General features: G+C 41.1%; 1 protein-coding gene across 7 annotated transcripts in view; it reads right to left on the minus strand.

Annotated features, from left to right (window-relative positions):
- Positions 1-14,782, minus strand: part of LOC108800326 (protein 4.1-like) — a 105,898-nt gene that overhangs the window by 38,312 nt on the left and 52,804 nt on the right. For 6 of the 7 annotated variants that reach the window (XM_018572305.1, XM_018572306.1, XM_018572308.1 and 3 more), the window contains exons 11-12: positions 9,954-10,117; positions 950-1,573 (exon numbers count right to left, since the gene is read on the minus strand). In XM_018572305.1, the coding sequence (XP_018427807.1) occupies positions 950-1,573; positions 9,954-10,117 (788 nt within the window). The remainder of the gene's footprint in view (positions 1-949; positions 1,574-9,953; positions 10,118-14,782) is intronic. The other variant, XM_018572309.1, reaches the window with a different exon arrangement.

The raw sequence follows: 14,782 nt of genomic DNA on the forward strand, positions 1-14,782 counted from the left end.
ATCAGTTAAACGAATCAAAAGCGCCAAACTATGACCACCAATTGAAAAATATAAAAACGAGGATTACTAGGGGTGCTGCCCCACTTCAGTCAGGGGAGCTGCAACACTATGGGAAAAGAACAAAAGAGAACGGCGCCCACCCTAGTGTAGATTGTTTTTAATAAAAGCTGCAAAACAGGATAAAAACATACTATAGTGTATCAGAATAAAAGCTTTCAAGCAAAGCCTGGATGACATCTGTAATGGGCTGCACAGTCATCTGTGTAACAGCACAGAACTCCTTCGTTTACGCGTTTCCGGGGTCACACCCCCTTCGTCAGAACGGTCTGACGAAGGGGGCGTGGCCCCGAAAACGCATAAACGATGGAATCCTGTGCTGTTACACAGGTGACTGTGCAGCCCATTACAGATGTCATCCAGGCTTTGATTGAAAGCTTTTATTCTGATACACTATAGTATGTTTTTATCCTGTTTTGCAGCTTTTATTATTAAAAACAATCTACACTAGGGTGCGCGCCCTTCTCTTTTGTTCTTTTCATCTAGAGTTTTATAGCTGTGCCCCTACTGTCAAGATTCCCTGTCACGATTTGTCCTTGCCACTATTGTCACGAAGACAGAAAGTGAGGGCAAATGAAGAATGTTACTGTTGTCACTACAAGAGATAACGGGAGATCATTCAATGGAGATGCCTTTTCCAATGACAACTGACAAGGGTGGGGTTTTCCCTCACTTTGAAGTGTCTCCATCTCCCCAAAAGGAATACAAACCACAATAAGAACCACAAAAAAAATCTAACACTTCCCCACTCTAATCAGCTAATTTTGTATATATTTCCATTTAATTTGCCCCCCCCCCCCCATGCATTTATAGAGTGATGATCTTTAACAAATAAACATACAGAAGTGAAACCCAGCTGCAAGTGGCAACATAAATTAATCGTACTACACACCTCTTCCTCTGCTTTGTTATTCAGGTCATAAAAGGAGCCCCATGATGTCGCCTTAGGCTCAAGGTAGCAGAGGGACAGAGCGAGGGGAAGGGAAAGAGTCAATGAAAATGGCACAGACTGGGAAGTGGAGAGAAGCAGTACAAAGATGAGAAGGAGAGAAGGAATGAAGGAAGGCGATGTAATTGGGATATAGCGCTGGAGGCCTGGTGGGAGGAAAGAGACACAAACTTCTGGGAGACTGGGGAAACTGATGTATCCATCCTCATCAAGCAAAGAAGGGAATCTCAAAGGGAAAATTTTGCAAAAGCTGAATGAGAAGAAAAATTCTATCCTCCTGTCATTTATAGAATGATGGTTACTATAATCTAGATGGGGAATATGACTGCCTGCATCAGTGGTAGACTCTGATATTTTAGGTGGTAAATTGTACTGGTCTGGAAACATGTCATTTGTATTATTTTCACTAATGTTAACCTCTAAATTGCTAGAAGGCTCATCATGCTGTTCCTCCAATGCATCATCCTCTGAAATATCTGAAAATACATCCATCTCAGGGATGGTTGGCAGGTTTACAAGTATGGTATGAGAGCAGTGAGTGGGTGACTGTGATGATGGGTGACTGAGCTGTTTCAACCACACCAACAGCAGGTGGATATGAGTGTGCATTCAAATGCAAAATTGCAGAACAAAAAAAGTGAGATTAATGTGCACGTGAGAGAAATAGAGAAAGAAAAAAACAGAGGAAAAAAATGTTAGTTTGATAAATAATTAAGCAATTAAAACTGTGCAGTTGCAAAAATGATGTCAGCATAATTTAAAAATATGTCAGTATATTATAAAAGCATACACAACACACATCCCACCTGCAAGTGTTCTAGAATACCCACCATGCCAGCTCTCAACCCAATGACCCAATTTAAAAGAGTGGGCATCTGGTTTTTCACAAGTTTTTAACTTTGTGTTATGATTTGCAAGCGACCATCTCCCCTGTATGTTTTAGTGTCTTGAGACCAAGATTTTAGACTTTGGTAGCAGTGTTTCTGAAGGTGCAACCTAGGATTCCAGCCTCACAATAAAATTATAATAGCACTCCATTAGCACTACAGTATTACATATCTAAAAACGTTAGTGGCATCTATGAATCAAACAGACAGTAACAACTTCAGATGTAAGCCCAAAACAGGGTTCCAATTTTAGATTATCCTGACAAATTTATTGTATGCAATAGGTCTCCTAAAAAACACCTACGGCCATTTAGATGGCATTAAATACAACATTCCTAATGTATTTAATTTTTTTTTCAGCCCAGAGATCATGTTCTATTACTTGTAAAGTAATTTACACCTGAATAGTATATCCACAAACACAGTAAAGAGATAACAGAGCAAAAAGAGAAAAGAAAAACAGGCTAGTAACACACTGAAGCAAACGGGACTGTGTAAGGCAAGGTTCAATTATATGAATGTAATTTTAGCAACGGGCTGAATATGTGTAAATAACATTATGAATGCTTAATGTATATATATTCTCAGTAATCGTATTGATAGGGCTACGTTTATTCCCAAATAAAGTATAGCTGAAAATGGGGTCTATTAATTCAGGGTGCAGAAAAACTAAGTTATTTTATTTGTAAAGCACCCCAAGCACCAGCATAATATCCAGTGCCATGCTCTAGGCTACAGGTAAGGACCACTAGTCAACAGCTCAACAATTTAAATGATTGTGAGCTCTGTTGATTTCAGAGCTATAGGTTTAAGTAAACAGGGGGATGTGTCTGACCATTGTAGAAAGACTACTACTTCCACACAGAGAGCAAGGGTCCTTTTCTGCAACCTACAGCAGGACAGAATTTTATAGAGGTGCTCATGATGTTTAACAAATAATAATTTAAAAAAAAAGTGAAATAATTGGCAACTTACTGTTTTGCTGCACTCTTAATTTACAGCTAAACTTTAATTGGGCTTAAAATGTTTTAGCTAATGTAAAGGGTGTATATCACCACTGGTTGTATAAACTGGCAATTATGTTTGTCTAAAAAAAGAAAACAAAAAAACAGCAGGAGGGGAAATTCTTTATCAAAGCAACATGGCCAGGGCAGGGGAAGACTCTGCACTAGCAGAAGGCATTTTATACCCAATTAGGAAATGGGACATTTTTCCTGACTATTTTCAAGGCAGTCCAAACAAATATGACCAAATAAAGAGACAAGTAGAAAGGACAGCTGGCAGAAACAGAAGTGAACGTCATGCTTTGTGAAGCACAATACCAAGCATGTTATACAAGGATAGCATACACAAGTGGAACTAGAAGCACACACATACAGTATGCATTCATGAGAGCTAGAAGCATAGACCACAGATTTGTCACTTGCATTAGAAATCCACAACTGGTTGTTTACTGATCCTGGCTCTATATGAATGTGAATTTACATAACTAATTAATCTAAGAAACTACTTGGCCAAAGAGCTGGAAAAATCCCATGAGATGTAGCCATTAACCTAGACATTGACAACCGCCACCTAATATTTTGAAGTCTTTTCTTTTGAAGTTATGCCAATTACTTCTAGCTCCATGATTGGACTGAATTGTTCCTTGGTTGTAAAAATATTTGTCGTCCTCTCTATGAATCCCAATAGATCTGCTGCACCGAGCTGGTATATACTTATTTTAATTATGATTGAAGCGCTACTTATAGTCTGTTTAAAAGATATATTAATAGGTCATGGATGCACTGATACCGAGTATTTGGGCAAGTACTCCTACTCGCCCAAATGCTCCAATACCTTTCCTGATACCGGAACTTCCGTTCAGAGTGAGATTTCCTCTAATCGGCAGTGCCGCTAGAGAACATGGAGCTGTCTTCCCGTCCAATCAGAAAGCCAGGCGGCGGGTAATGACTCGCTGCCTGGCTTCCTGATTGGTCGGCTCGATGCTGATTGGCAGCCAATAAGCATTGAGCCTGCCAGACACCATGGAGTGGGCTTCCTGGCCAAATCAGAAAGCCTGGCGGTGGGTAGTGACTGACCATACTGATAGGCTGGGAAGCCGGTTTCCCGGCCAATCAGCATGGAGCCGGCCAAACAGCATGGATCCGGCTTCCTGAAGAATCAACATCGAGGCAACTAAATAGCATGGAGTTGTCTTCAGGGCAATCAAGAAGCCGGGTGGCGGGTAATGACTCGCCGCCTGGCTTCCTGATTGCCCGGGAAGCCAGCTCCATGCTAGGGGAAATATCAGCGAGAAGATAAATATCGGTACTTAATACCGAAAAACCAGCATCAGTGCATCCCTAGTAATAGGACACAAAACATGGAAATATTTAAGGGGAAGGTGGTCTATTCTGATTAGGATTTTTGTCTTCACTGTAAAATCCTTTTCTTGGAGTACAATACATGACATTAGGAACTTTAGTCTTAAACCGGAGTTATGTATACGGATACCTTCAAGATGATTGGGTGCTTGCAAAAAAAAAAAAAAAGGCTGCAGGGACAGCCCCCATATAACTATTCTCTCGCACAGCAAGTCTCAGTTTGGTAGCAAGAAATAGGAGATCATAAGAACAGAAGGGAATGATCTGTGTCTTGTACTGTATTTCAAGAAAAGGATTTTACAGGCAATTCAGAAATCCTATTTTCTTAATCATACAGTACAGGACACAGGATCATCAGTGTGAACCCTGGGAACTGAGGGGTGAGCAACACAACAAAGAATTCCCTAACTGGCCCACTAGGTACAACAGGCATGAAAACGCTCAGGAGGGCTCAGAGGGCAACTTGAAGTACCTTACACCTGAAACTGGCTGAAAACGTCTGAACAGAGGAGAAGGTGGCAGCCTTGCAAATCTGGAAAACAGATATCTGATGCTTAAAGGCCCACAAAGCCATAACAGGTCTAGTAGAGTGAGTGTTAACAGGTAAGGAGGGAACCCTATCAATCAAATAAAGGCTCGAATGATGACTAACTATTAGTAATGGTAAAGCGAGAAGCAGGGAGCTCCCTGCCTGATTCCTCAGGAAGGACAAAGAGGGAATCTGTATGTTGAAAAGAGACCTGCTTTGTTGAGGTAATAATGATAAGGAAGGCTACCTTCTGAGTGGGATTAGATATTAGATCAGAGCTTACATTACAACAAATCCCATTGAGTCACCAGAACATCAACTGCAAAACCATAATGGTCTTTGGATAAACCTGTCCAGTTTGTTGTTAAACTTGGACACAGGAAGGTCCACATCCAGAGTCCCCTACGTGTGACAGAGAGCTTGAAACATCTCTTGGAAAGAAAAAAAATACCCCCGTTTTAAAGAGTTGATGAAGTCCACCCATGCCTCAGATGTGCACTGCGGTTAAGGCCAGAATGTGAAGTACTGCCCAGGCCAGGATGAGATCTTTTCGTGCTGCACAAATTCTGGTGCCCCACTGGTGGCTGCCCTAAATGAGGCCACCATTAGACCCAGAACCCTCATGGACAAGTGAATAGAGAGGTCGTTCCTAGACTGAAGAACACTGTAGCTTCTCTTGTGGAAAAAGACCTCTGAAAGGGCAGTGTCCAAAAGCAGGCCGCACCATCTGCCTGCCCCATCCTCTAAACATTGGCAAAAAGAATGTGGGGCGATTCTTCAGAAGATCGTCTAGATGGCCCACAACATGCATTATTTGAGAGTGAAGCAGAGCCAGGACCAAGGTAAGCAGTTTAGTAAAGACACAATACATTGAGATAGACCAAAGAGTAGAAAGCACTGATGGGGTGAGAAAATGTGAATATGCAAGTAGACATCCTTGATGTCCACAAAGGCTAACAGGTCCCCCTGCTGAAGGGAGGAAATTACAGACATGGTTAATTCCATATGGAATTTCTGGACTCGAAGAAAACCATTGAGACACATCAGATTTAAGATGGGGCAAATATCTCAATCGACTTAGGAACCGTGAAACTACTAAATCTTTAATCCACTGCAACAGGAGCTATGACTAGCATCTCCCTACTTTTTTGTTCCTGGACTTAATAGGCTCAGTGGAACAACACTTCCTGCAAAACTGTGCCGTATTTCGACTTGGAGCCTTGAGACTGAGAAGGACATAAACTTTTAACTTCTGGAGCCAAAAGCTTCCTGTAGAAAAAATCTTTTTCTGGAGGATAAAGTATACTCTTGCCCCCTGTGATTTCTTGCACAGGTGTTTGTCGGACAAACACTCAAGTCAAAGTATCCTTCTCATGTGAATGGAAAGGAAGCTCATTCTGGATATCTGGCAATATCCTAGTCCATGCACACAGTAGTGAGAGGCCCCAGGTAAGCAGTTGGTGCACAGACAGATCAGTCAAAATAGATCCAGAGTCTCGCACCATGAGCTTAGTCCAGACTGCAAGGGTCTCACAGACTTCTATGGTTGCAAATGCAGGTTGGACGGTTGAGAAAAGAAGGCCTTAAGAAGCATGTCTAACCTATTATCCATCGAGTCCCCATCATCCATCAGACCCTTCAAAACTTTGTTACGGCAAGAAATGGCTGTATCCACCACAGAGACAGTCCATTTCTTAAGGAAACCCTCCTCAAAAAGGTACTGCTGAGCAAAATGCCCTGGGGGGTACAAAAAGCTTTGCAGGTTGAAGCCAGTTACCCTGCAGAACTGGCTCTGAAGAGTGACTGAACTAAAAAGCACTTAGCAAATTTGGGGAGTTATCTGGAAGTTTCTCATTCTAATTGGATTCCTAGGAAACAGGGGAAACTTCATTCTCACCCCCTTCTCCACAGGCAGTTCAGCAGACACAAGGCGAAAGTCAGAAACTGACTCTGGAGGAGAGGATGAAGGGGCACACTTGCACCCCCTGCAATGTACATTTAATATGGCTGAGATCCTACCTATAAAATTAGACATGGTTGTCGAGAACTCCCCTCTAGATAGCAGAAGGGAAGTGTGTCAGAGGGAGCAATGGAGACCGCAGAAGAAGGGAGAGAATCACACTGGGGCAGCAGTCAGAGCAGGGGGGACTGGGTCAAGTCAGGATAGATATTATCCCTCCCATCCTGTGTCGTTCGCCAAGTATGAGCTGGTGAGGCCCCCTGACCCATTGCTCTTGCTCACTGACTTGCTAGCAGTGTCTTGAAGAAAAATCCATTAAAAACAAAACAAACCCATACCTACAAAATGCTTCTCTAAGTAGAGAAAACACATCCATCACCTAAGGAAAAAGCAAAAAAAAGGATTGTTGGGAGAGGAAAGGGATATATGGGGGCTGTCCCTGCAGCTTTTTTTTTTCCAATGTCGATTCACCTGAAGGTAGCTGCATAAAATGCAGGGTTAAGACTAAAGTCCTGTAGTGAACGTTTAAGAAAAAGCATTACCCTTCTGCTCTCCTAGAGTACATTTTTGCTTATAACATGCCTAAACCCAAAACCAAATATATTGCAGCCTACCAATACTGCTGGCTACATTTGTTTTCTTTTGAGGCTTTTTTCCCCCCTATATTTTTACCTGCTTATCCGGGAAGTAAAACACTTCCTGTCTTAGGGTGGCTCTATGGGAGGAGCAGCAGAGCCACCCTTGAAAAGCGTCATGGTCAGCCTGTGCAGAGGATAGTGGTACATGCAGTATGCACAATGGGCATTTCTAAAATAAATCTGAACTACAGCTAACACAATTTAAGCAATTACAATAATTACCGTATTTTTTTCCCTTTGTGGGTAAAGGCTAGACATGCATAAAAGCTAACCAGTGCAAGCGCCCTGCAGTGTTAAATGGTTTCTCACAACCCTTTATCTGCAACTTTTGCTGGACAGCTCAGTCGGTTAAACCTCACCTTGCCACCGACGTATGCAATAAGTCAACAGCAGCAGTGAAACCCTATAAGCAGACTCCTGGCTGCTAAAGTCGGTTTATATGTATAAAGCCGACTGTCAGCTTTATACTGAAATTTATTTGGGTGGTCATAAAGCCGATCTTGCCAAAAGTCTCCTGCCTCCCACACACGTATTTCACATATTGGGTGTGAGCAACAATTCTAAAGGGCATTATTCACGGTTAAATGTAAATCGATGACATGTACAGGCTTTTAAAGTATCCCCTATGGACAATTTAGGGTGCACAATTTTGAAGCTTGAAATGTTTGGAATGTATCTAAAGGTTTTTAAGCTATTTCAAATGCTGATTAAATCACTTCCAATGGATGCTGCTTATTGATGTTTCAAATTTTTAGTTTCCTGCAAAACCAGCTTATCCCCAAAACCCTGCATTGATATTCTGCTTTAGGGTGGCTCCTATTGAGCCACCTTGTGTGTGCTGGTAAGTTGAGTGTGTCTCCACAAACATGCAGTCACAGCAAGGTAAGCCACTCCTCTGCTTCCTGCTTTTCAACTCCTCCTTCCTCACCTCGTCTCCAGGCTAGTAGATGAACAGCTGCTGGAGACTGCACTGTTCCTTGTGATTTTGTAGTGGACAGGAAGTTCAGGGAAGCCGAGAGGGGTGGAGCCAGCTGTTTGGAAACGTGATAACTATGTGCTTGGGTAATAATATAAAGAAAATAGTTTTCTGGGCAATGTATATTTGTCTGATCTGGATCTGTTACTGTAAAAAAAACACAATGACTGCTATTATAAGACAGATTCATGCATGCAGTGTATAATTGAGATAATTGAAAATATTATATTTTTTATGGAGCTCCACTTTAACCACTTGCTGATCGCGGTGTTAAACCCCCTTCCTGTCCAGGCCATTTTTTTAGCATTCAGAGCTGCGGTACTTTGACGTCATGCAACGCTGTACTGAAATTAATTTTATACAATTTTTTGAGGACAGATATAGTTTTCTTTTGGTGGTATTTAATCACCACTGGGGTTTTGATTTTTTACTATATAATAAAAAATAACCGTAAATTTAGAGGGGAAAAAAAAAAAACTGTTTTTCCTACGTTAGGTTATAAAACATTTAGCAGCACCCAATTTTTGGGTAAAATATAAAAGACGGGGTCACGTTGGGTAAATAGACACCAAACATGTCAAGCCTTAAAATTGTGTGCGCCAGCGAAATCACAAAAAACGACCATGCCTAAAATTGTCCATAGGCGACGCTTTAAAAGCTGTTACCGCTCATCAGTTTAGTGATATCTGAGATTATTGGCCCTAAAATTATTGCTCTCACTGCGACATTCGCGGCGATATGCAACATGTGTGGCGTAAGTCTTGTTTTTGCATGTTGGCGCACCAGACGCGTATTTACGTTTATAAGTGCATGCACGCTGGGGCAGGGGTCTTAAAACTTTTTTTTTTTTAATACGAGACTTTTTTTTACACTTAACGTGATAGCCATCCCATAGGGGGCTAAAAAACCCTCTATGTGATAGCAAATATACAATGACAGGCCCTTTTTATGGTTCTTCTCTGATAAGATGCTGAGGCAATACAAGCTACCCAGGATTAAACCACTTCTACTTTCTCTAGCAGTTATTTTATTTGTTATAAACAAGAAGCAAAACCTATTGTTTCTATTATTGAAAGTTTTTTTTTTTTCAATGCTAATATACTCTATCCTATGTACTGTACCTGTGTGCCATTACTTTTTTTTTTTGGTCCCAAGGGAGCACTAAAGCAAATGTGTGCGCTTTAGGTGCTTGACTTGGCATATAGTAAAAGGCTTTGAAAGCAAAACCTTCTGGCATTTTCCATTGCTGGCATTTGAAATATTCTTTTTGGGTAAGCCAATCTTTAGTCACCTACCAACATCTAGAAGTAAATGATAATATCTCAGAACCCATTTTACATTACATAGAATGCCAATGGGAAGCAAGACTCTCTTGATTGCTTTTATAATGTCTGCAGAAGCGTTGAGTAATGGTCACCAGTTCCAAACTCCTACCATAGAATGCTCACAACTGGAAATATTCAGGAATATAATGAGTGGCAGAATCAACTTATCAGTGCCTATCCATCACATGATGACTTTTCATTATATCTGCCCTGGAAACCTACAACTTCATGAAAAAAGTGATATTTCAGCAAACAGGTAGCCTTACCTTGGTATCATTGTTGAGTGCAAATCCAGTGTCGATACCTGGTTTTCCATTCCAAGGTTCACAGGTCACATCCCCTAGTCCTGAGACAACACCATCAATAGCACTAACTTTAGCATCAGGGACTTCCTTCAGCAGACTCTGGTCTGTGATACTTCCTAAAGGAGCTAAAAATAAAAGGTTGTGTGACTGAAAAAGTAGTCAAAAGCACCTTGTGACCATGCACTCTTATTATTTTCCATAAAGCAATAACCCCATACTGAGGCTTACTTTATAATGAACAATTATTTTGTTTAGAATGACTGCTAAGCAAATTAATAACAGATGAATAGAACTAGTGGGCGATCAGCAGAATCCATTTGTCTTCAACAGAGTTCGCCTCCTGAAGCTGTAATATACCTACACACAGCAATATGTCTCACCCTGGCATTAAGAAAAGAAGCTCTAGATAATGGTAAACACTTCTGCATTATCCATATTTGCAAATTTAATGAAAAATTCACAAACATAATTTTACATTGTCTTCTATTCAGCTCTCTTGACCTTATACCCAGCTCAAAATTTTAAACCAGTTCACAGTGGAAGTCCTTGTGCTGAATTGAAAAGTAGCAGCAGGAGTGACTGACACAAACATCTTGATCTAGTCTGATAGGGTTTTTTTTTACATACCTCTGGATCAACTGTAGATTTAGGGTTTTGTATATGTAGGATTTGAATGCATTCATTTATTTTTCTTTTGGTTGAAGTAAAAGATCTTTTTTCAAGCTACAGTATACAACTATGTAACAGACATGCTTCTGCATATCTGTATATTCTAATGTTGTGCCCCTGGAAAACAATGAAGAGTCTGCTTTCTGAAAACCAGAAGAAAAAATATGCAGACTTGATCTAGCTAAATGGCAATCCACATAAAAAAAAGAAGGTAACACAATGGGGAAGACTTTTCCTTGATTGTCCTCAGTTTTTTTTCTTTCCAAAACTCGGGCAAACTGGGTCCTAAGTCTTTAGGTAAAATGAGCCATATTGTATAAGCATCATGTGAAAACCAAAGATGCTATGCACAGAAAAATAACAGATTTTACAGGTAGGCATCATAACTTTTCAAAAAGTTATTTTTTTCATTTAATTAAAATAGATCCAACTTTGCACTGCATTTTGCAACATACTGTATGTGTAACACTTATGTGTTCATCATTTGTAGAAATTGGATTTTTGGACTACATTTTTGGACAGGATTGAGAAACAATTGGGTTATACTACAGGAGGATTCAGACACAGACAGCAAAAAAAAAAAGAAGAGACCATCCTGATATAAACCCTCTCACTCCCAGAATGCTTCAGTTTTGTAACAAGTAGTGCTGAGAGCAAGAACACAAACACAGAGGGTTAGGACCCGTGTCCCTCAAAGAGCTTCCAAGAAAAGGATTTTACAGTGAATACAAAAATACAACTTACTTTTTCATTTATTGAGGAACACAGGATTCAGTAACAAATGGGATATTAAAAGCAGGACCCCCCGTCCTTGTTTAAGACCAGAAAAGGTTCTCTACAGGACTGAGCGCCAATTTAGATCCCCCACCCTTGCAGAGGTACTGGTGACAAGGAATGGTGAGTGAAAGTGGAATATCCCTGATAGGTTAAAAGGTTTATCAAGAGCTGAGAGAACCAAATTTAAATCTCACTGAGCCACGGGTGGTCGCACAGGGACAACCTGTACATAAGGTTTTAATCAAAGAAAGGGAAGCTACTGGTCTTTGGAATAAGATCATAATTGCTGGGAACTGACCCTATATAGTACTCAGTGGCAATTGTTGACCCAAGTCTTATTATAAATAATAAAAGTCAGGATTTGTCTCGGAGTATTTTTTGTGATAAAAATTGCTTTCCTCACACCATGCGAACTATGACTTTCATGTGTAATGGTAGATATTTTGGTAAGTGGAATTGTTTTTAACATCGTGGGGATTGCAGACACAGAGAGGCCCCTGTCCTAAAAGGCCTGAGCTTCGACAGCCATGCCATTAAAGCCAATGACCATGGAGCAGGATAATAAACCAGTCCTTGGGACAGAACATCCGGTCAATCTGAAGTGCCCACAGAGTGTAAGCCAGGAGTCTTATTAGACTCAAGTACCACATCTGCCTAGCCCAGTTCGGAGCTATGAGTATCACCAGAATGGCCTCCATCTTGATCCTGCATAGGATTTTTGGGATTAGGGGCCTAGTGCTTGTGGTGAAACTGGTCTCCTGGTTTAGGTTTAGGCTTGGGGGTGAAGGGGGAATGTTTCAATAATCCAGCCGTGACAAGATCGAGAGGTGAGTGAACGCCGGTATGTGTTCGCTCACCTCCCGATCTACTGAGCCGACCTCTGACAGTCTCATTGTCACAGGTCGGCTAGGACTATGAGGTGAGTGAAAAGCACTCACCTCATAGTTCTCCTTTAAAAGAAATGTGCAAGTAAATGGTTGTTGCATGCCTGCTCTGCAGCCTAGTTCAGGCAAAGTTTTCTACACATGGAAACTGACTAGACAGCCATTAATCCATCTACACTATAGTGCAGGCCTGCCTGCATTAACACTAATCACTCCAGAAATAGAGGATTAGTATCCCTTAGCATGCTTTTGCCCTTAGTTTAGTCCATTCCACCAATGTTTGACAGACTAAACATCACAACCATGGCAGGTTGCAATGCAAGGCTTTGAAGAGAGTCTCTTAACATCTGTCTGTGGGATCTATAAATATTGGCAGATCCTCTACAGAAATTGTCAGTGGTTTGTTAAGACGGGACATGACCATATAAACTGTGAAAACAACTCACTTCTTGATAAAGGCCTCCTCTGATAGATTTTTGATTGAAAAAACGTTTGGGAGGTGTTAATAATTCAACAGGAATCAGTGTACAAGAGATCTGGGATTAACATGTGCATGGAAAAGGTTTTAGTAGTCCTAAGGCCTCTTAGGCATCCTAAACTGGTAGCAGCACTGTTGGACGTTACAGGTTGCTCCTCCATTGTTCAATTGGCATGCAACGCTTCAATAAGAAATGGTCTCTCTAAGTCTGCGATTTTTGGGGGGCTCTTGGCAACTCCGCTGGGGGAACCTCATTCTGCAAGGATTTGTAGATGAAGTTGTGACTAAAGAAAAAAATTATCTTGAAAAAATGGCTAGAAACCGCAGAAACTTCTCAGCAGAAGAAAAAAAAAAAAAAAGATGCCCACCCACTTAGGATACTTGCAAAAAACTGAGGCATGAGTGGGAGGGGTACAACAGGCTAGACAGTTATTAAATTTGCTAAAGTACATATCATCCTTTAGGCGGCAGTATAAGTCAACAGTTGCTTTTAGTAGGCAATATATGCACATACTTTATTGTAAGCAGCATATTCTCACCGTATTATGTATAAACACGGTGAAACAATGATACAATTTCAACAGTAGGTGGCACCATAGCACAACATTTGTAAGCCATCAATGTTATACTATTTTCTGTGCTCTGCCACAAAATTTTTTCCAATTCATCTTAATTTTTTAAGAATTTTTAGAGCATACACTTTAGGATGAAATCCAGGAATAAAAAAAAAAGGATGGGGCAACTCCCATACTGCAAGGGTCAAGTGCTCGTTCTGTCTAGGGGGCTCAAAGCAGATTCACTCACCGGATCCTCGGTTTCCACAGTGGTCAGCACTCCTCTCTTCCCCCCATCCTCTCGGCTGTGGAATGCCCCTCGGCGTGCTCCCCTCTAAAGCAAGTCAGTGGCCCTGCATTAGACATGATGATTTTAGCAGTAATTAGACCACTGGAGCCCAGGGGAGAACAGGCTCCAGGGGTCTAGCATCCCGGAGGGACCGAGGATCAAGTCAATGTATCTGCTTTATTTGAGCCCCCTACACAAAACAAGCACTATACCATGCAGTGTGACGGTGTCCCAACCCCAAGGGTAATTGTTTTGTTTTTTTACATTTCCAGAGTTTTGCTTTAATTCAATCTGGTCTACATTTTTATGAGAAAATATAAGATATTTGATAGGTATTGTAGAGAATGAAATGGATTCAGCGGCTTCTAGTTAGTATATAAATTGTATAATTTATTTTAAACGATATCTCCGTTATCCAACTGACCATTTTAGAGTCAAAAATCTACCAAAAAAAAGCTACATCACAAGATGTTAGTATGTTACAGTCAAAGTATATTATTTTCTACAGTCACTAGACAAATGTGTGTACTGCATGTGTGTTATATTCTTTTATGTTTCTTAAAAAAGAAAATATAGTTTGACACCGGGGGCTCGTGTTCGACACATTGCGGAACGAATTGACAGATTACTAGATGGGGTTGGGCACGACCCCGCTGTCATGGTGCACATCGGCACCAATGACAAAATAGGAGGAAACTGGAGTGTCCTAAAAAGGGAGTTTAGAGACCTAGGTGCTGGGATGAAGGAAAGGACCTCCACGGTAGTTTTCTCAGAGATACTGCCGGTGCCAAGAGCCACTCCGGACAGACAGCGCGAGTTGAGGGAGCTTAACAAGTGGCTCCGGAGCTGGTGTCAGAAGGAAGGTTTTGGTTTCCTGGAGAACTGGGCTTACTTCGCAGTCGGCTATCGGCTCTTCAGCCGAGACGGGCTGCATCTTAAATGGGAAAGGTGCAGGATTCCTGGGGGGGAAAATGGTAGAAAGACTGGAGGAGCTTTTAAACTAGGAAGTGGGGGGAGGGTATAAAAATAAAATCACTTAAACTAAACGTAGATAATTTAATCATAGGTAAAAATAACACAGAAAGTAGTAAAAAAGGAAGTTCATAATAGTGGGCTCACTCCAGTCAATATAGGAAATC

This window comes from Nanorana parkeri, unplaced genomic scaffold (genome assembly GCF_000935625.1).
Source record: "Nanorana parkeri isolate BGI_ZX_2015 unplaced genomic scaffold, ASM93562v1 scaffold1994, whole genome shotgun sequence".
Lineage (NCBI taxonomy): Eukaryota > Metazoa > Chordata > Amphibia > Anura > Dicroglossidae > Nanorana > Nanorana parkeri.